Below are 22,883 nucleotides of genomic sequence, written 5' to 3'. Positions count from 1 at the left end.
TTGTTGTTGTTATTTTCTGATTAAGAATGATATATTTGTCAACCAAACGTGTTGGTTTTGGGTTAGCCAGAACAGTATAATGGTGACTGTGGGCAGTTTGTTCCCTTGCTTGCTTGCTTTTTTTTTTTTTTCTTTCAATTTTTAATTTTTTTTCAATGATTTTGAGAGTGAGAGTGGGGGGAGAGGCAGAGGGAGAGAATCCCAAGCAGACTCCCTGTTGAGTGTGGGACCCAGAACTGTCCACCATGAACACAAGAAAACAGGAGTGTGAATGGTTCTGGTATTTCCCTCTTACATAGAGGAATTTCTCTCAGGCCGGGGTTTTGAGATTTGGGATTTTTCCATTGGCTTAAGGAAAGGAAAAACCCTGAGTGAGTGTGTTGTCAGAATGCCTGGATTCAAATTCCGACTCATTAAAAGTCATGACTAAGTGGGCTTGGGCTCCTTACTCCTTTATTTCTCTAGTGTCTATCTGTAAAAATGAAGGTAATTAGTGCCTTACTTCACAGCATTGTCAAGATTAAAAGAGCTAACGCACGTAAGGATTGAGAATGGTGCTAACACATGTCATGAACCCTCCTTATGCTTTAGCTGTCATTTATTTTTTTAAGTTCTTAGTTTATTAATCCTCTCATGAAAAATCTGCACAATCATCACAGATAAAGTCTGCAGAATCTTTACTCCTTCTGTTGTCCAATATCCAGCTCACTTTTTTTTTATTATTGCCAGAACTGCAATGGCTTTTGCAGTCTCCCTGACTTTCTTTGGCCTGTTCTTGGGATCCTTTTTGCTGTTTTCCTGACCTCTTTTTCTTCTCATGTAGGCTATGTCTTGCAAGTCTATGTTTGGGTTTGTTTTTCTTTGCATCATCCAAGGAATCCTAAATCATGCCAAAGCCAGTTGTCTTGCTGCCACCAAAATGGGTTCTGAATCCATATACAAAGATGACATCTGGGAAAGCCTGGATGGCTCAGTGGTTGAGCATCTGCCTTTGGCTCAGGGCATGATCCCGGGGTCCCAGGATCAAGTCCCACATTAGACTCCTTGCAGAGAGCCTGCTTCTCCCTCTGCCTCTGTCTGTGTGTCTCTCATGAACAAATACATACAATCTGAAAAAAAAAAAGAAAAAAAAGATGACATCTGGTGTGGTCTTGTCCATTCTGGCTAGTTTTTCCCAAATTTCTTTCTTTCTTATTGATTGATTGATTGATTAATTATTTTTTTCTGAATTCCTTTCTTAGGTACTGTTACCTTTCCAAGGTGAAGAACATCAATGACCATCTGTTTCTGCTGAAGTGGTCAATTGGTCATGAACCTCCTGCTCCAGATTGTTACTGTGTCCTTCATGATGGCAGCTGAGCTTCCAGCAGCCAAGAAAGAGAAAGTAAACAATCACTGCTTTAAAGGTTAAAAAAAAGCTTCCCTCCCATGGTGTGAACAGATCCATGGTACTTTATCTATTTAGGCTGGATGAAGGGATGAAGAGTCCCCTGACACAGAAAAGAGAAGGTGTTAGATAATACCATTTTGCTCCAATTTATGAAAATGAGGGATCTAGTGGCACAGATGCTAAATTCTACCCAGTAAGAGCTGGCGTGAAATTTTTTCCTGCAAAGACCATAAAGAAACAGAGTATTTCCTAAATTGAAGAAGGGTTATCTACTGGGGCATGTTTTTAATACTAAGTCTGCTTTGTTTGGAAAGCAGATTCATTTCAGAATGTTTACATATTTTCACTTATTTTGCTGCTACTAATATTTGTATGCTACTTCTAATATTTGCTTCACAAGTCCCAGGATGGTAGCACCCATCCAGAAATCACTTCTGTATAAACTTGGCTCTTCGTTTATACCTTTATTTCTTAAAACTTCTCCTCCTCCTCCTCTTCCTCCTCCTCCTCCTCCTCCTTCTTCTTCTTCTTATTTGCTGAAAGGAAACCGAGCACCTTGAAAGATAGGCTGATTCCAGGTTTGTGGCAGGAAACTAAGAGGAGGAGTGTGGGACATCTTGCTGTGCTGGAAAACAAGGAAGCTATTAAGAACTAACGCCAGGTCAGAAAGACGCAGGAACGACCCAGGGTAAGATACTGGCAAAGGAATGAGAAAAAAAGAAGAAAGAGAGAGATGGAGCAACTATGGCAAAATCTCGACAACTGTTTAATCTGAGTGACACACGCGTGGGGGTTTGCTTTATTATTTCTTGTTTTTGTTTGAATTTTTTCATTTTTAAACTAAACACATAATTTAAACCTTCTTTACTGCAAAACTCTATAGAGTTAGACAACACAAATGAATAAAATAAAAAGCGCTGATAGTTCTATCACACGGAGAGAATTACTGAACTACTCTAGTAACTTGTTGGAATGCTTTTTCGACATTCTTTACTGCATATGCAAATGTTTAAAAACTAATTTCTTCTCCTTCAACTTCTATCTTCCACAGCCTAACAGCACCACTTTGATTATATTATTTCCCTGTTTTCTAATCCTCCAGAGCTTTCTATATCTATTGAATATAGTTTGGGCTCCTTGACATTCAGGGGCTTCCAACATTGTTTCCAGAATTCCATCTACTGCCTTGTCTCCATAGACCCCAGCTACACTGGATAGCCTACATTTCAGTTCAGATTGGATCCTGTATAGATGCCCCAATTTATAATCTGAATGAACACTCAAGACCTTTACAATAATATATTTTGGGATTTCACGGTTTAGGACTCTGGATACAGCTAGTGACTCGTCTCAGCACAGAACCTAATTTTTGTGAAAAGGCCAAGCTGTTACATAAGCATTTTGCTGAGATCCAGGAAAAGAAAACAAGAGCATGCAGTTCAGCCTGTAAGGGATGATTGAAAACTAAACAAAGGTGGGAGAATCTGCCTCCACAGGTCATAATGCTTCTGCAATATCTGTTTCTGCTCTGTGGTGATGGAAGGAGTGATAGCAGGCCTCTTGTTTGGCTGAATACAAGGGAGCACGCGGTGCCCTCAAAGGTCCTAGCATCACATTCTTCTAGAATTAGAAATTTTGGTTCCTTGAACAAGCTTGTCCTTTGTTCAACTACATTGCATTGACAGCACTTCTCTCTCTGCAGCTACAAAGGTAATAATTTGGGTAATTAAAAGTTTAACTCCATTGTTTCTAAACATCAGCAATTCTGTATGTCAATTATTTTGTGTAGATTTTTTTAATCACTGGGAAGATTCTTACTCTTGGTAGATGAATATTATCCTCTTGTTTATTTTTACCAAATTTTCTAAAAATTAGTCTTTTTCTTTTCCTGGCTCGCACCAGTATGGGTGGTCAAAACTACAATCCAAATGAAAATCTAATCCTAAATGTCTTCCTTTTTCTACCCCACATGCTTCCGAATGCTGTGAATCAAAATATATGATCTTCTGCAAAGATAATTTGAAAAATAGAATATTTATCTCTCCATATGAGTTGGAGAATGGAGGAAAAGAGGGGTTTATGTTAAGCTCGTATTCCCCAAACCTAAGAAAGCCCGTCATGGTAAAATTCCCTTGTATTGTAGAGCCTTATTTGGTAGAAGGGAATGGAAAACTACAGTTTTCACATATTTAATTGTTCAGTTACTTAAGGATTAATTAATTTTTAAAAAGATTTTATTTATTTATTCATGAGAGACACACAGAGAGAGAGAGAGAGAGGCAGAGACACAGGCAGAGGGAGATGGAGGCTCCCTGTGGGGAGCTGGATGCTGAACTCGATCCCAGGACCCTAGGATTACACTCTGAACCAAAGGCAGATGCCCAACCATTGAGCCACCCAGGTGCACCTTAAAGATTAATTTAAAATGTGTATTTCAGTTTATATTGTTGAAAATGGCTCAACTTCATTTCCTTGCATTACTAGGCAGTAGGTGATTTTTAACTCCTCCACATCTAAAATGTTATGAGCCTATGAATCTTTCTCTCTGATAACTATGGCTTTTTGATGTCTCAGGGTCACTACTCAGAACTGTTCTCAATGTAATGCATCATTGCTGTAGTGATTATTAAGGGAATGGATAAAATCTCTCAGACTCCAGACATCCCAAAAAATTGGCTGGATTTTTTTTTTTAAGAATACTCAGAACCCATTGTATTGTGCTTTATTCTCTCTTCTAGACAATTAATTGTGGCAAACATAGAACTAGCTGACAGGGCCAAAGGATTCTGAGTTTTCATTTGTTAGATATTAAAAAAACCAAATCAGATATATATGTATTTATCCAGTTTTCTCTTTTACTCAGGTAAATTTTACGTTTTATCCAAAAGGACTTAAGCCAAAAGTAAATTTAATACCTTCAATTTTTTTCCAGTTTGATATATAATTGTCACATAGCATCGTATTAGTCTAAGATGTGTACAACATATTCATTTGATATAAGCATATAACATGAAATGATTACCAAAACAACTTAATGTTTATTAACTCACATAATTACAATTTTTTCTTGTTTTTTTTTTTAAGATTTTATTTATTTATTCATGAGAGACACAGAGCGAGAGGCAGAGACACAGACAGAGGGAGAAGCAGGCTCCCTATGGGTACCCTGATGTGGTACTCCATCTCAGGACCCCAGGATCACGACCTGAGTTAAAGGCAGATGCTCAAGCACTCAGCCATCCAGGTGCCCCCAAATTTTTTTTCTTGTAATGAGAACTTTTAAGACCTACTCTCTTAGGAACGTTCAGATTTACAGTATTGTTAATTATAGTCACTATGTTCTACATCACATCCCCACAAGTTGCTTATAACTGGAAGTTTGTACTTTTGACTACTTTCACCCATTTTCCCTCTTCCTCTCCCTGCCTCTGGCAGCCACCAATCTGTTCTGTTTCTATGAGTCTGGGTTTTTTTTTAGATTCCATATATAAGTGAGATCATATAGTATTTATCTTTCTGTCTGACTTACTAAAATCAACCAATTTGACACTAATAAATTCAAAACTGAATTCTTGAGACTTTCTCAAGTTTTACCACCTGTTTATCTTGGCTATTGCTCTATCAGTATTCTGTAATACCATGTTTAAATTCGCTTTAAAATAACTTCCTTTTGTAACACATTAACCTCCTAGATCAAGATAAACCCAGGCTAGAACACTTTCTATAGAAAAAACACCCCAATCTAGAAATGAGCTGAACCCCAAGTCTCTCCAAAAACTAATGTTGATGAAATTTCTGCCAATAAGTTTTTGTTCTAGTAATTTTTTTAACTATCAGCTTTTAATTAAAATACAATTAAACAGAAAGCAAAGCTATTTTTTTTTTTTTTTTTTATTTAAAATCATTAGAAGCGAGTGCCAGGGTGGCTCAGTTGGTTAAACATCTGACTTCAGCTCAGGTTATGATCCCAGTTTCCTGGGATTGAGTCCCACATCTGGGATCCCTGCTCGGCAGGGAACCTGCTTCTCCCTCTCCCTCTGCCTTCCATTCCCCCTGCTTTGCTCTCTCTCTCTCTCAAATAAATAAATAAATAAATAAATAAATAAATAAAATCTTTAAAAAATAAATAAAACCATTAGAAGCATAAAACTGGTACCTATATAGAAATGTTAAATTGTCCTAGTGACTTCTGACCTGTCCATCTTAAGCTTCAGATAAACAACATGTTTGTGTTTTACATACAGAAATACATATAAAGGGTGTGTATATGTGTGTGTGTGTATGTGTATGTTTATGTAACATGCGTGTGTGTGTTTTCACCAAATGTTGATTTACCCATCATCTCCTCTAAAGATAGTAAGTATTAAGTGAGGTTTAATTTATTACCAGCATAGACTACCTCCAAGTACCAGAAAATTCCCTAGGCCAAGTATCTCATGCCCTAAGTAGTCTGGTTTTGAAAGATTAACCTGAGGTGAAAATACTGAACTGGTGCTTGGATGAGATTCCAGACTGGTAGTGTAGATTCGGGAGTTTTAATTATCCAGCATACTCTGTGTAAGACATGGGCTAGGCCATGTGGGACATGCAGAAGGGCAGATCTTGATTATTTTTCTTTCTCAACCACCACCATCTCCTGCTCCTGCTCCTCTCCTTCTTCTTCCCCTCCCCACTGTCCTTCTCCTTTTTGCTCCTCTTCCTACTTTTCTTCAAACATAGTATTTTTATGCTTGTTTTTTTTTTAAGTAATACATGTACAGTTGATCCTTAAGCAACCCAATCCCCTGTGCAGTCAAAAATCTATATATAACTTTTACTGTCCCAAAACTTCACTACTAATAGCTTACTGTTGACTAGAAGTCTTGACCAATAATAGTTGTTTAACACATATTCTGTATACTGTATGCATTATATACTGCATTCTTATATTAATGTAAGCTAGAGAAAAAAATGTTAAGAAAATAATACCCAAAGAATACAAAAAATACTAATTTGAAGGGATACATGCACTCCAATGTTTATAGCAACATTGTCTACAATAGCCAAATATGGAAACAGCTCATGTGTCCATTGACTGATGAATGGATGGTATATACACACAATGGAATATAACTCCCCCATAAAAAAGAACTGTCATTTGCTTTTTAAACTTTGTGGTAATTGTTTTGTCATGTCATGTCATTCAAGATCATTCATAGTCAAATTTAAGAATCTTTCAACACTACTCTGTATCTTGATGAGAAAGGCCTTCCTCCATCAATATTATAAAACAATTTTACCATCTTTTATTACAATACTAGTTGGATATTTTTATATTTAAATATCTGATCATCTGAAATTTATTTTCAAATAAGGACTATGGCACAGATCAAGGATCAACATTCATTTTTTTTTTTTCTCAGATGGCCAGTCATTTGTTCTGTAACTATTGATTGAATAATCCATCATTTCCTCATTGATAGAAAGTGTTCGGTTTTTTTTTTTAAAGATTTTATTTATTCATTCATGAGAGACCCAGAGAGAGAGAGGCAGAGACACAGGCAGAGGGAGAAGTAGGCTCCATGCAGACAGCCTGACATGGGACTCGATTCCGGGACTCCAGGATCACACCCTGGGCTGAGGGGCAGGTGCTAAACTGCTGAGCCACTCAGGGATGCCTGAAGTGTTCATTTTAAACAACTTGTTTATTGCTATGAAACTTACATGGTAAGATGTATAATCTGAAGTATAGGGCTAGACTGGTTTCTGCATATGTTGATAACTCCTTAAAGTGCTACCCATAGTAAGATGTAGAACACTGCCAGGGCCTCAGAAGATCATCTGTTTTCCCTTCTGTCAATACTCTCTCAAAGTAATCATGATTCTGACTTTAATCACCATATATTAGTTTGACCTGTTCTTGAAATTCGTATAGATGGAATCTGATAGTACATCATTTTGTGTCTGGCTTCTTTTGCTAAAAATTATAACTGTGACCTTCATCCATTTTGCTGTGTGCAGATTAGTTTTATTCCTACATTGTTGTGTAGTATTCTAAGAACACACCAAGATTTTTGTAGTTATTCTAACCTTAGTGGACATGTGAGCTGTTTCCAGTTTGGGGCTATTCTGAATAATACTTGTATAGATCTTTTTTGGAGGATATAAGTATTCATTTCTGTTGGGTATATACCCAGGAGCAGAATTGATGGATCCTAATGTATATAACTGTAGTAGAAACAGCCAGTTATCAAAGAGGTTGAATTGATTTACATTCTCATTGGCAGTGTATGAGAATGTCCACATGTCTACATTTTTTTTTTTTTTTTTTTTTTTTTGCTGACACTTCTAGGGTCAATTTTTTTCATTTTAATCATTCTGATGCAGCTGTAATAGAGACTGCTATTTCTTATTCTGAGGGTTCTGACGTTCTGTTCAACTGTGAAAATGTTTTAGAATGACCACCATGACAAAGAAAAGGAGGCTAGATTTGGAGTAAAAACATCTGAGTTCAAGTTTTGACTTATACTTAATGTGGAGAAATGTGTGAGCGCCTAGAGTAACTTTTCGGACTCCCTAGTATTTGGGAATATGGTGATAGCTGCCTCATAGAATTATTACAAAGATTGAATTGCTGTTTTAAAATTATTATGAAGATTAAATTATCTAGTATAATTAATATATCTGAAGGAAATTTGAAGGGAAAGCACTCGAGTAGACAAGTGTTTATTAAGATCCTACTGTAAGCCAGGTGCTATTCTAGGCACCAGGGTTAAATTAGTGAACAAATAAAGATTTCTGTCTTCCTGGAACTTAAGTTCAAAGGTAGAGACAGACATAAAACAATATATAAACAATTGTTATTATGTCTATAAAAAAGTGATAAATGCTGTGGACAAAGGAAAGAAAAGATGGAGCAGGGGCACCTGGGTGGCTCAGTCGGTTAAGTGTCTGCCTTCAGTTCAGGTCAGGGTCTCAGGGTCCTGAGATCCAGCCCCACATCAGGCTCCCTGCTCAGAGGGGAGTCTGCTTCTCCTTCTCCCTCTGCCACTCACTCTGCTGGTGCTGTCTTGCCCGTGCTCTCTCCCTCTACAATAAATGAATAAAATCTTTTTTTTTTTTTTTTTAAAGAGTACAGTAAGGAGATCTAAGAGTTAAGAGGATGTTGCATTTTTTAGATAGGAAGGAAAAGTAGGACACATTGAGAAGTGACATTCGAGCCAATGTCAGATGGAGATAAGAGAATGAGCCACAAAGCTATCTGGTGGAAAGGGACTCTAGGCAGGGGAGAGCTGAGGCAAGAGCAAGTCTGCCATGTTGAAAGAATTGCAAGAAGGCCAGCCGTAGTTGGAGTGGAGACAAGTGGGGGGCAGTAGGAAAAGAGATCATAGAGGTAACTGGATGATGGTGGTCCTGTTGGTCATTGTAGGAACAATGGCTTTTTTTTTTTTTTATTCTGAGTAAAATGGGGATACAATTAGTGTTGAGCCAGGAGTAACATGATCTAGTTAATTTATTTTTTTAAAGAATCACTGTGACTGCATGTGTCTAAGCCAGCTCTGCTGCCATGACAAAATACCATACACTAGGTGACTTAAACAACAGAATTGGATTTTCTCATAGTTCTAGGTATCGGAAGTCTGAGATCAGGGTGTCAGCGTGGTTGGTTTCTTTCTGGTGGGAGTGCTCTTCTCTTTTCCTGGATTGCAGGCTGCCTCCTTCTTGCTGTGGGGAAGCAGAGGAGAGATCTCTCTTATTCTCAAGAGACCATCAATCCTATTGAAGTAGGGCCCTACACCTGTGACTTTATTTAAAACCTGTAAACTGGGTTTAGCGCCAACTTCAGCCTGGGGGTGATCCTGGAGACCCGGGGATCGAGTCCCACGTCAGGCTCCCTGCATGGAGCCTGCTTCTCCCTCTGCCTGTGTCTCTGCCTCTCTCTGTCTCTGTCTCTGTGTGTGTGTGTGTCTCATGAATAAATAAATAAAATCTTTAAAAAAAAAGTTTAAACCTTAATTCCCTCCTTATAGGTCCTGTCTTCATATATAGTCACATTAGGGGTGAGGACTTCAACATACAAATTCAGGGGGATACAATTCAGCCCATAGTAGCTTGCAGTTTGAAATTTTTAATGTCAGCATTCTCAAACACACCCAAGTCAAAAAGAATGCCTTGAAAATTAACCACGTAATGATGGTATTAATGGTTTTGATGGTTTGCTATTGATGTAACCAGTTGCTCTGTTTTTCCTATTTGTGCCTATCCAACCACGAATGGACAGTATATGTTGATATTGATTTACTTGAGATTTAATTGTCATATCACAGTTTTAGATGCACAACATAACGATTTGATATTTGTATGTATTACAAAATGATCACCACAATAAGTCTAGCTAATATACAGCACCGCATGCAGTTACAATTTTTTTCTTGCAACGAACACTTTTAGGATCTACTCTTAGCAGACAGTTATTATATATTTAAATGTGCCATGATTAAGTTTAGGTTCTAAAGTACAGAAGCAGCTTCTCAGTACCCATTTTACCTAGAATGTTGCCCTGCTTCTGGAACAGAATTCAGCTCCTTCTCTCCTTCACTCAATACCCAGCAAGGTCACTCTCCATTTTTCAATGGAAAATATATAGACTTTGTTTAGATACTCTTGTAAAGTATAAGAAAGGCCACAGTCCCCAGACTTTGAAGGGGATGTGTTTATTTTAAGCTCATGTGGTGCGTTTCCAATAATTTTTACCATGAAATTTGGGAGTGTACATTTGGAAACACTTTACCTAAGTTTAGCCATGTTAATGAGAATTTTCCTTCTGTTGAAGAAAAGGATCTTCTCCTCATGCTTCATATCAGAATCCGTGAAAGGCACTGTTTATTTGCATCTAATCTGCAGTGAGAAGACTCAACAGCCTGCAGTTTTCCAACAGGTCAACAAAACTAAAGATCTTACATGGTAGTGAAGCTCTTTTAATACAAAGTTTGTGAATTCCTTAACAAGTCAGGAAACAAATTCTGCTTTTTAAAAAATATTTTATTTATTTATTCATGAGACACACAGAGAGGCAGAGACATAGGCAGAGGGAGAAGCAGGCTCCCTACGGGGAGCCTGATACGGGACTTGATACAAGGACCAGGGGATTACTACCGGAGCCAAAAGCAGACACTCAACAACTGAGCCACCCAGGTGCCTCCAAATTCTACTTCTTATAACAACACACCCTGTCAGTTAAAAGAACAGTATGCTGTTTCACAAATTTTAAGGTCATCGTAGACTTTGGGTAGATGTTGCTTTCTTAAGAGATCCAGGAAAAACCTTGAACTTAGCACTCCATTTCTCTAGGTGCGCTTCTTAATAAACACAGCAAAATAAAGAACCTGTATAAGTTTAAACTTAAGTATTTCCCCTATTTTTTATTTTCTAAGTTCCTTCTTCTCACTGGGAATGGACGTTTCAATAAAGCATTACATTTCATAAAGCTCATTAAATACAATTGTAACAGACGTCTTTAACTGTGATAAGTCTCTGAAATTAAAACTATAATTTCTGATTTTCATGGTGCACTTGGTAAGTTTTCATTTTCACTGTTTCTACCCTGGTTCATGCCACTGAGCCTTCTCAGTGGGCTCCTGTACCAGATTTTTTTTTTTTTTAATCTAGAGTCCCTGATTCTACTGTCACCCTCCTTCTCTGTGGAGCCATCAGAACCATCAGTCTAAAACGTAAGCCAGATTCTACTATTCCTCTGAGGTCTCTTTATTGGCCTGGAACACTCAGGTCTCTGGTCTTCACTTGGTTCCCTCTTGTCATTCATGTCAAGCAAACTGTCATCTTCTCTGTCTCTCTCTATTTAAAGATTTTATCTATTTATTCATGAGGGACACAGAGAGAGACAGAGACACAGGCAGAGGGAGAGAAGTAGCCTCCCCACAGGGAGCCCGATGCGGGACTCGATCCCAGGACCCTGGAATCAATGACCTGAGCTGAAGGCAGATGCTCCACCACTGAGCCACGCAGGTGCCCAAAAGTGTTACCTTCTCAAGCAGACCTTCTCCATGATTTCTATCTGATGTAACCTGTGTCTTCTCCTAAACACCCACCATTTCATTCTGTGTTATCTTTTTTTTTTAAAGATTTTATTTATTTATTCATAGGGACACAGCTAGAGAGAGAGGCAGAGACACAGGCAGAGGGAGAAGCAGGCACCATGCAGAGAGCCCGACGTGGGACTCGATCCCAGGTCTCCAGGATCACACCCTGGGCTGCAGGCAGCGCTAAACCGCTGCGCCACCGGGGCTGCCCATGTGTTATCTTTTTTAATTACAGGACTGTTCCTATTGGAAATTATCTCAATCATTTACTTGCTTTGGGTTTGCTGTTGATGGACTTCAGGATGTGATCCCCTAAAATACGGCAGCTTGGCATATTGAATATTTGAAACTATAACGGTTTGAGAAAAGAGGAGAAGCAGGCAGGTCTCTCTGACCTTCTCCCTCTTCTTCTCTGAAGCAGGTCCTAAGAGGTACCCTCTCCAGACCCGGAGTAAAAAAGGAGCATCTGGATATCCAAGTTGGAGGGATATCAAGAAGATTCTGAGAAAACAGGCTTTGCTGAGTTTTCAGGGTTTATTACTCTCAGCTCATATTCTTTGCCCTATCACACCTTTCTATGACTTTCAATTTTTCATCAGTAGCTTATAACCACTGAGGTTTAATCATTTCTTCTGGTCTTTATTTCCTTATGAAGGCTCCTATGTCACATAAAACTTAAGTAAAGTTGTATGCTTTTCTCCTGTTAACGTGTCTTTGTCAGTTGAAATTTCAGACCCAGCCAGGGACCTAAGAGGGTGGAGGAAACTGTCTTTCTCCCCTACACTGTCATCCTCCCCCCTGTCATCCTGTTCATTGCCATAAACCAACCCCTAAGACGATGCCTATTTATCATGGGCACTTTATTTTTTGAATAAATGTGTGCTAACTATACTAAAGACAAAGTACCCAGACCTATGGGAGAGACACAAACAAATCAGGGTGAGATCTTGCTCTCAAGGATCATGAGGTCTACTGGAAAAGGAAACACATAGAGATAGCATGCTTTTAGTTCTGGAGAAGGAAGAGCTGACATCCAGCTATAGAAAATCAAGGCTGGCCTTGAGTAGGAGATTGTATTTAAGCTGAAAGCTGAAAGATAGGTATTTTGGTATGTTCTATTTCCTTCAATGTTCTCTTTGTCCTGCTTTGCTAGAGGAACTTGACATCTGACTGCTTAACTAACCCCCTTTCAAAGCATGTTGGCACTGCACTCGGTTTTGAATGTTTCTATTGTTCTGTGATTTGGGCTGGATTCATTTAGTCATTTGCAGGTAAATGCGTCCATGGGCAAAACTGCATGTTTATATATGAAACATAGTAAGTAATACAGATTTTATTTTTTTATTATTTTTATTTTTTAGTAATACAGATTTTAGACAATAGTCTGTTTAACTGAAATACAATCTTCCGTGTAACTGCTTTTGTAATTGAGCATATTTTAGCATTAGCATACAAATTAGCTCACAGACCTCAGCAAATAAAAATGCTAATAAAATGTAAAGATATAATGGAACATTAATATTGAATTCAGTTAGGTTATTAATGTTAGACTACATTACATATGTCGTTTCCATAATACAGGTAAATATGGATGTTTTCTGAGCCCGTGAAAGACTTTGTTGACCAGAATTTTAAAAATTCCAGGTAATTTTATTATAATCTGTGGGAAGAAAAACAAGATGAATGTTCTGATGCTCCACATAGAAGGCAAACCTTTGTTTTATCTGTATACTCCTCTTCTCCCCCACCCTCTGCCACCATCATACTTGAGAATGACTTCACCTAAATAATGATTTGATTTATGATTACTAGTGATTCAAGTTTTCACAGAAGAAATGACTGAGGATATAAAAACAAGTGAAATCAAAGGTTTCTCCCTGCACTTGCCTTGCTTGGGCACAAAGCCATGCACAACTCCAGGGGTGCTGACCACACGGCTGCCAGTGTGGGTGATGGGCTTGGGGCCCTCCACACACAAACTGTACATGGCACCTCAGACTGTACAGGGCGGTAGGTAAGCATGAGTCATTTCAGAAAAATGGAGGGGGGTGGGGATCCCTGGGTGGCTCAGCGGTTTAGCGCCTGCCTTCGGCCCATGGTGTGATCCTGGAGACCGGGGATTGAGTCCCATGTCGGGCTCCCTGCATGGAGCCTGCTTCTCTCGCTGCCTATGTCTCTGCATCAATCTCTCTCTCTCTCCCTCTCTGTGTGTGTGTGTGTGTCTCTCATGAATAAATTTTAAAAAAATCAGAAAAACGAGGAATTTCTACCTGCCATTCTGAACTTTTCTAAGTAGAAGGGTTTATTTAGCTTTCATTAGGAACACTGTGTCCAAAATCATAAAACAAAACACACCCCCTGCCTTGTCAGAAACATTGTATACTAGAAGCAAATTAGTGTAGTCTGTTTGTGGAGGACACTGTGGATTGCTTACGGAAAAGCCGGGCTTCCCTTCTTCATATTTGCTAAGAGAACACCATTCACCACCCCCACCCCCTGCTGCCTTGCCCCAAGTTCAAATATTGTGCAGCCGTGCAGTTTATAAGATGCTCGATCTCCTTTTGAGCACCCAAGGGTGAAACTGGTTAAGGATATTTCATTACTCTTTGCACCTTCAGTTTAGGAAAGGGCATTTGGGCAATTTCGCCCAATAAGCTGGAGGGAAAGACTTGCTCAGAGCCTCATGGGGAGAGGTTTCCTTGGTTTCCAAAAAAGAAATGGGGGAAAGGAGACAACCACTTCTCTCCTTTTCATCTTTAAACATTGTGATACTTGTGTTGGTGTCTCTATAGCCGTCTTGGGACCTAGGTGGTAAGCAGCATCTTGAAACATATCTACGTTTATCATATGGATGGTTGGGAGTAGCTCAAAGAAATCTTGGAGATCATCAAATTCCATTGTATCATTTATTTTTGTTAAACCAGTTTCCATATTGTTTGGCTTATTAATACTCCTTGGTGGAAATCATAACTATTAGCCCAACTATAAGTTTAGGAAGCTGTGATAAACATAGATAGAATTTGGTTATTTGGTTAGGTGCCATTTTACAGATGGACACTCATAATGTGACTCTTTTAATTATGCAGTGATTTCCAGAACAATATCCTACCAGAATTAATTCACTGGAGGGGGCAGTTTATTTCTAAAATATTTTAAAAGTAGAACCTAGACTTATTAAGATGGGTGAATTTAATACTTAGAGAATTACAAGGGTGATGAACAATGCTTTTTGTCTTGTCACAAATACAACTAGCACAAACTAATTTCCTGAATGTTTGCTTTTATGCTAGATCATATGTTAAGTGCTTTCTTGATTCAAATAGCTCCATTCAGTTCTCACAACAACTCAGGTGAGCACTGCTATTATACTCCTTTCAAGGATGAAGAAATGTAGTTTAGGTAAGGTTAAATAGTTTACTCAAGATTATAGAACTAGTAAGTAGAAAAGCTGGGATTTGCAGTCTGACTCCAGAGCACAAGGTCCTAATCACTGCAGTTTTCTGCCCAAGAGTCAAGATAATGTATTCTTGGTTGAGGCATGCGGCACACACTGTCGGGTGCCTACTTGACATTTATTCTTTCTCCTCTCAAACAGAACCCCTATTTTGTTTGGGGTGACTCATGATCAATTTAATGAACTGTGGCAATCTCATTTTTTTTTTTGCCACTAGGCTACACTGGGCATGTGACCATTTTCTGGCCAATAAGGGAGATTATATTGGTTGGGGTGGGGGTTGCAGTCTGGGAAAGATTTTCTCCTTCATACACATGGGAGCAGCACTGTCTTTCCTTGCCTTCCTGCTTGTACAGTGACCTCTGAGGATGTCCTATCTGGAGCTGTGGCAGCCACATTGCAGTCAAGAGGTGATGAGCCTGGAGATAGAAGCTAACATGCATACGATGGTAGAGAACAGGCACAAAAAGAACTGGGTCCTTAGTGACATGATCGTGCTACTAAACTAACCCTGAGATTACTTAACATATGAACCTTGTGTTAAAGATATAATACATGACCTTATTCTTGAAGCTGTTAATATTTTGTTCCTCGTGGCCAAAAGTATCCTAATGGATGCAATCCAGGCAGGAAAAGACATTTCCCCCAGAGGTACTGTGAAAGTAGATGATGTGGAGGTTATCAAGATCTCATCCAGGAATCTGTTAGCTTAGGTAATGCTTCAGAAAAAATACTCCAACTTTGTCTCAGATCTGGGTAAATCTGAGCAATCTGTGTGTCTGTACTAGATGTTTCCCCCTTTTCTCTCTAGATGCACACTTTCCTCTTCTCTGTGTGACTGACTGAGATGGATTGCAGCAAAGGGTTCTCTTGCCCTCTGGCTTCTGGGTGGATTTGGCCACTGGGATGCACCAGCAGGAGACTGGAAGAGGGAGGCACAAGTGAGATAGAAATCCTCCAGCATCATCCTGGGGCGATTACTTAAGCCGACTGCATCCCTTGATTGAAGTTCACACATTCCTGTCCGGCTGCCCTTTTTGTGCTGAATTTTGGTTCCTTCCTCTTCTGCAGACCTAGGAGCTTACAGCCTGGGGGTTCCACACTACCCTTGGGGTTTCCCACATCTTTGTAAAGTACCATTTGTTTTCTGTCAGGCTCTGACTGATACTATGGCATGAACAAAATCATGAAACTTGATTGCTGAAACTTGGTCCACTCTATCTGACACATGATGAGATTCGGTGGAGTCATTCACTGTGTAAGTAAGGGCTTTCCTCAACTATTAAAGGGAGGCAGGAAACTATGAAATTAGGAGTCACTCTGCAAAGGTAAAACAAAGTCTCATTGCTCAGAGAAAGGTTTCTACTTTGAGGACAAGGAATCAAAGAAGGCTACCTGGAAGAGATGGCATTTGGACTCAGGATTTGCAAAGATTTTATTTACTTTTTCATGAGAGACACACAGAGAGAGGCGGGGACACAGACAGAGGGAGAAGCAGGCTCCATGCAGGGAGACCATGCATGCAGCAGGTCTCGATGGAGCAGCATCTCGATGGATGCAATCGAGACCATGCAGCAGGACTCGATTTCAGGACCCCGGGGTCATGACCTGAGCTGAAGGCAGACTCTCAACCACTGAGCCCCCCAGGGGCCCCCTGGATAGGATTTTTACAAGACAAAAAGCTGGGGAGAGTGTGAGGGAATGAAAATGCTCAATTGTTGTTGTTGTTGTTGTTGTTTTTGAAAAATCAGTGCTGAAAGGGACCCGAGATGCTCTTTATTCAATGTTTGCTCTCCCATCGCCGCCTCCTTTACAGATGAATGAACTCAAATGAAGCCGAGATTCGGCCAAGGTCAAAGCAGCGAGCAGAGCAGCCCGCAGGTCTGGCAGTTCCCGGGCGAGTTCTGATCCTGACTCCTACCTCCACATCACCCCTCATTTTGGGCGGCCTGTAGACTTGCCGGTCTCTCCACCAGAACTACGATCTAGCACAATTTCGGACATAAAGTCATCGTCCATATCACCAGCTACCGAGGAGGAACCACCCACCTTCCGCGAGGCGCCGTGCAGGTATTTTACACGTACCAGATGCCAGGCTCACAGCAGTTGGGAGGAGTGTGACCATCCCCACTTTGCAGCTGCGGATGCAGCGGTTCAGAGAGGTCGTCTAATCTGCCGCAGGTCGCACAGCAGTACGCGGGGCTCGGAGTCCGACAACCTGTCTCCGAGGAGCGCACGAGCGAACCAGAAACACGCCGCGAGTGCAAGGGGTCGGCTGGGAGACGCCTCCCTGGAGACCTCGGCACGTCGGGCAGCGGGCGCCGCGGGCCACGCCGCAGCCGAGCGAGCACAGCTTCCCCGGGCAGCGTCCCGGGCCGGCTCCGGAGCTCCAGCCGCCGCCCCGCCCGGCTCTGCGGCCACGCCTCCACCTCGGAGTTCTTTCCGCTTTCCCGGTCCGAGCGTTCGCTGGGCTCCAGCCGCCGCCAGGGGGGCCTCCGTCGGCGCGGCCGCGGGCGGCCGGTCCCATCCCTCCCCGGCCCCTCCCTCCGCCCTCCCTCACTCTTCAAACTTTTTTTCCACCCTTTAAACTTCACTCATCCCAGTGCCCGCCTCCTCCCCTGCCCCCAGCCTATCAGCGGCCCGCGCTGTCGCCGAGGGCCCGCCCCCTGCCCGCCGGGGGCCAATCGCCGGCGAGGGCGTCGAGAGCCGGGGCTGGCGTCCAGGCGCGGGCCTGTGACGGCAGCGCGCCGGGCGCCGCGCGGCGGGAGGGGGCGGGGCCGGGCTGAGGGCCGGGCCGGGCGCGGGCGCGGGCGCGGGCGCGGGCGGGGGCGGGGGGAAGGGCCGAGGGAGGCGGAGGGGGCTGCGGCGGGTTTGAACGCGGCAGTTTCCTGGCAGCTCCGGCGGGCGTTGGGCTCCGCGCTCCGGCTCCGGCTCCGCGGCGGCCGCGGTCGGTCCTGCGGCCGGTCTGCGCGCGCTTCTGCGCGCCCCCGACGGATTTTTCTGGTTCCGGCCCCTCCTCGCCCACCTCCCCGCCCCCTGCCCTGCCTCTCCCGCCGCTCCGGCGCGCAGCCCGGGGGCCAGCCGGCGGCCGCGACCCCGCCCGGGGGCCGCTCCCGTCTGCTTTTCCGGCCTCGCGCGCCCGGGGCGGCCCCCGCGGAGCCCGGTAGCCCCGGGGAGCGCGGCCGGGAGGGGCGTCGGGGGGCGTCTCGGGGCTCGGGGCGGCGGTCGGGGCGGGGGGCGCGGGCGCGGCGCGGCGCGGCGAGGCCGCCTCGCCGGGCTGCACGCGCTGCACGGGCCGCCGGGCCCCCGCCGCCCGCGCGGGGTCTCCCGCATGGTGCCGCGGGGGTCGGGATGTCGAAGACGCTGAAGAAGAAGAAGCACTGGCTCAGCAAGGTGCAGGAGTGCGCGGTTTCCTGGGCCGGGCCCCCGGGCGACCTGGGCGCCGAGATCCGCGGCGGCGCGGAGCGCGGCGAGTTCCCCTACCTGGGGCGGCTCCGGGAGGAGCCCGGCGGCGGCACCTGCTGCGTGGTCTCGGGCAAGGCGCCCAGCCCGGGGGATGTGCTGCTGGAGGTGAACGGGACGCCCGTCAGCGGGCTCACCCACCGGGACACCCTGGCCGTCATCCGCCACTTCCGAGAGCCCGTCCGTCTCAAGACCGTGAAGCCAGGTACGCCGGCAGCAGCGGCCCCTCCTCGTCGCTCGCCGCCCTGGGCGATCGCGGGCTTCCGGGGCGCGCCCGACTCCCTGGCGACGGCGACGGGGACGGGGACGGGGGGCGGTGGCGATTGTCCATTTCGCGGATGGGAAAACTGAGCTCCGGCGCGGCGAGGCTCGGCGAGGCTGCTCTGCGGGCTGTTCCAGAATTGCCCCTAGAAACTGGGTTTCCTAGATTCGTAGCCTCGTCTCCTATGGAGAGTTTTGGACCAGAGAGAGAGAGAGAGAGAGAGAGAGACAAAAACCGGCCTTTGAAGCTCTCCCTTGCAGAGAAGGGTCCTCCTGATCGTAGCGTATTCTTGGGAACAGCCGCACGCATTTTCTGATGGGGACGGAGGTTCTGTGCTGTCGAGGCACTTGGTGCCAAGGTTACCGCCGAGCGTGCCCAGGAGGGCTGGGCCGCCCCAGTGTTTCCTGCGCACCAGCAACACCCCGGGGCTGACAGCCTGACTCGCGCAGCCCAGGTGGCGTCAGGTGTCCGGGTATCGATGCTGTGCAGTGCGCGATGCGTGGCGGAGTCGTGCGTGCTTGTGGGGAGCTGTTGAATGGTCCGGGCTTCGGAAGGAGACCTAGACCGAGGTGCCTCTTCCGAGTACAGCCTCTTCCAGATCTTTGATTTGACACAGATTTTGTAGAAGCGGTGGGTAAAACGGACCCCCGCTGCCCTGGTGTCTTTTATGCAAGTCAAGTCTGCAAAGCACGTCAGGTTTATCTTTCAGAGCATTGATCAGACTGCGTGCAGCGAGATCCCATGGCGTGCCGTGGCCCTTACGTGTGTGTGTGTGTGTGTGTGTGTGTGTGTGTTACCCACAGCGCTCTTGGTCGGCCCGGCATTGGTTAGAATGTGGTTCTGTTTTCTGAGATGCTTGTAACGTTGTGATTGATCCTAACGTTATTAGAAATCAGTTCTGCAGAGTGTGCTCTGTCTACTGGATTACATAGTGCATCGGAATAGAATGGGCTGTTTAATTGTGACTCGGGCTAGAGCGGTCAGTCCACCCCTTCACTGCAAAATGCTAGAAAATTCGGGAGAAAAATTTAACATGTTCTCTCCCTCACCCTGTTTTTTCTTTCTCAGCAGCTCACTTTGGAGATCTCTCTTTCATAGTCCTTGGGCTTAATGGGAACTGATGGTTTGTGGTGCAGTATACATATGTGTGAGTATTGTGGGTGTATGCACACACACTCACATGTCCCTGCGATCTTAAGATTTTCTTCATGTGGTCTATTTCATCATACTCATTTTAAGCTTACAGTTTACATAAGGTTTTCTGCTTTATTGTTAATTTAAAAAGACTTTGGCAGACTTTAAACATCTTTTTTTTTTTTTTTTTGGTATAGTTTTGCAAATTAAGGAATTCTGGACTCAAACTTTTGGAGCCATATATGAAAGGTGGAAGAAAGGTTTTGAGGGCTGTCATTTAGTCAGTCAGGCACTGTCTGTAATATGCAAAATACTATATAATACACCGTTTACTAGTGTAGGTGCCATTTAGTTCAAATCCCACGAGTCAGGGAATAACGAGAACATCTACATCATTGTGTTTTGTTTTGATTAGTTAGGGGCATGAATGAGAATGTAACTTACTTTCAAAAATAGTTTAAGATTTAATAGATTGAGGAAGTCAATATATACTCAAGTCATTGTGGTTCTTTTAGAAGACTGGGGAGATCTTTAATATATTAGTCTGATGGGGATCCCTGGGTGGCGCAGCGGTTTGGCGCCTGCCTTTGGCCCAGGGCGCGATCCTGGAGACCCGGGATCGAATCCCACATCGGGCTCCCGGTGCATGGAGCCTGCTTCTCCCTCTGCCTGTGTCTCTGCCCCTCTCTCTCTCTCTGTGTGTGACTATCATAAATAAATAAAAATTAAAAAAAATATATATATATTAGTCTGATGGCATGTTATATATTTTCTCAAGGTTTATATCAAATTTGAGAAAATAATTCAAAGTTTAGAGTGTATTCAGTAATATCAATTAGCTGGGTCGAATAAACATCACATGCCCCAGAAGTAGTTGACATTTTTATGGTAATAACATTTTGCCCTCCTGACAACCATAAGTACTTTCGTACTTTAAATGTTTAGCCAAAAAACGGGAATGATTTATATTAATGAGTGTAGCATATTTTCTGATCATTAATAATAAAACTTATTTCTTTAAAGATATGCTCCGCTTCGGTAATTTCTAAAGGAAACCACTGTGTGTCATCTGAGATTATACTCTTGTTTCTAAGTAAATTGTAATTTTAAAAGGTTGATTTCTCAAAGAATAGTGTTCTTAGTTTCGAAATAGCCTCATGTTAAGCGTGAAGTGAATTGGCTTTCTTAAATGGTTCTGCTTAAACAACATTTGTTATAAAATAGCAAGGTTTTTGCAATGAAGCACAAGACTTCAAATATTAAGGAACTAGAGGAGGTTATTCCTAGAACTTTGGGGGCATATATACACCATCTCCAGAGGAGACAAGGATTCTGTACTGTTAGGATTAAATTTGAAAAGTATGAAAATACAAAGCAAGGAAATTTAAAAAGGAATGTGCTTTGCACATTTTTTTTTCATTTTATCTAAACTTTGTGAGAGAAATGGATTTTCCATTTTAATATGGAGTTGTAAAGTGTACTTTAACACTGTCTCTTGTCTTGATTTAGTAACTCTTGGTTAAACTGTATCTATAACATGTCATTTAGAAACTAGTACAGCGCAAGAGTAAATTTAGCATTTCTCTGAGATGTAATATGCGTGGGGAATTATCTCACATTCGTTGTTTTCTGACAAAGTCCCTGGCAAAAGGATGAGTGTGGAACCTTCCTAGCTTTCTCCTTTTTGTCTTGTATGAGCTGAGGGGAACTCAGCCAAAGCCAGCATCAACACCTGGATGACTTAAGTTCTTTCTGGCAGTGATTGTCTTTAATCTTTGATTTGGGGCTTTTAGTATTTTCTTCTCCTTGCAGATTCCATTAAAGATTACAACAAAATTAACTCTTTAAAATACGGTTCCTAATCCTAGGCTTTTCTTGAGAGAATTAGGGGATTTCTTATTGGAATCTTATTCTTGCTTAGTGTTCACATAGTATGTAGCAATCAGTGCATTCCTGCTTCTAGGACAGTCTTTATTTAGTTCCACCTATTTCTTGGCCTAGCTGGTCAACTGTTTCTTAATTACAATTCTTTTTTCTTTTTTCTTCTTCTTCTTCTCCTCCTTCTTCTTTCTTCTTTCTTCTTCTTCTTTTTTTTTTTTCCTGCAAAGAGAAAAGTTTTCCATTGAATTTGAACTTTGTAGTTTCACAGTAGTAAAGGAAGTTGAACTTTGGACCTCTGATGAAATTGTTTCATGATCTAGTCCTGTAACCAGAATTGGTTTCTTTGATTTTTTTTTTCAGAGCATATTTTTAAGCAGTTTCTTTTCTGATTAATGATAGGAGTAGTTAATTTTGTTCTAAAATTCTCTAGACTATGAATGTTCACCTCTTCATATACTTATTTATTTATTTATTTATTTATTTATTTATTTATTTATTTATGATTTCTATTTATTTATTTATTCATTCGAGACACAGGGAGAGAGAGAGGCAGAGACACAGGCAGAGGGAGAAGCAGGCTCCAGTAGGAGCCTGATGTGGGACTAGATCACCGGTCTCCAGGATCAGGCCCTGGGCTGAAGGGGGTGCTAAACCGCTGAGCCACCTGGGCTGCCCACTTCATATACTTTTAAACACATATTTCAGTGCTTGCTTATGATGTGGATTTTACTACAGAGATTTAAATATAGATAGATTACATGGAACCATTGTCTACTGTTTTTATGCACGCACTGCTTTCGACTACCTTAAATCGGCTACTGTGTCTAGAGATGAAAATCATGAGAAACAATGTTATCATTTAAGCAAAAACTAATTTGAAATAGATCTTGTGGAAATGCCAGTTAATTTTAGGTCAGAGTTTGCCTTTGACTCTTTGAGACATCTGTCTTATAGGGGAATTTTGTTAAAAACAGCACATTCCTAGAAATCCATTCCCCATTGGTGAAGAAACATTACTAGAAGCTTTTAAGTAAGGGTGTCTGTGTTATGCCAATGATGACTAACTTTACCTCTTTCTTTTAACTTTGGGATTTTTTTTTTCTTTTGGGGTTTATTGGGTAATTTGGGACTTGTGAGTTTTGTTTAGGTGGTTGTCATATTTGTTTTTTTTTTTTTAAAGATTTTATTTATTTATTCATGAGAGACACAGGGGGAGAGAGA

General features: G+C 42.4%; 1 protein-coding gene and 1 non-coding gene across 4 annotated transcripts in view; one reads left to right on the top strand and one right to left on the bottom strand.

The window, feature by feature from the left end:
* Positions 1-19,387, bottom strand: LOC106559920. The gene is made up of 4 exons (XR_005372787.1): positions 18,407-19,387; positions 1,853-2,015; positions 1,252-1,355; positions 1-1,109 (listed from the first exon to the last, which is right to left on the bottom strand). It is a non-coding gene; the product is annotated as a TMF1 regulated nuclear protein 1 (transcript).
* Positions 18,249-22,883, top strand: part of MAGI3 (membrane associated guanylate kinase, WW and PDZ domain containing 3) — a 235,061-nt gene continuing 230,426 nt past the window's right edge. Inside the window, exon 1 of one of the 3 annotated variants that reach the window (XM_038562294.1) lies at positions 18,249-18,590. In XM_038562294.1, the coding sequence (XP_038418222.1) occupies positions 18,275-18,590 (316 nt within the window). In that variant the 5' untranslated portion in view covers positions 18,249-18,274. The remainder of the gene's footprint in view (positions 18,591-22,883) is intronic. The other 2 variants (XM_038562293.1, XM_038562292.1) reach the window with 2 other exon arrangements.

Source organism: Canis lupus, chromosome 17 (assembly GCF_011100685.1).
Source record: "Canis lupus familiaris isolate Mischka breed German Shepherd chromosome 17, alternate assembly UU_Cfam_GSD_1.0, whole genome shotgun sequence".
Classification (NCBI taxonomy): Eukaryota; Metazoa; Chordata; class Mammalia; order Carnivora; family Canidae; genus Canis; species Canis lupus.
This window is presented reverse-complemented; position numbering and strand designations above follow the sequence as displayed.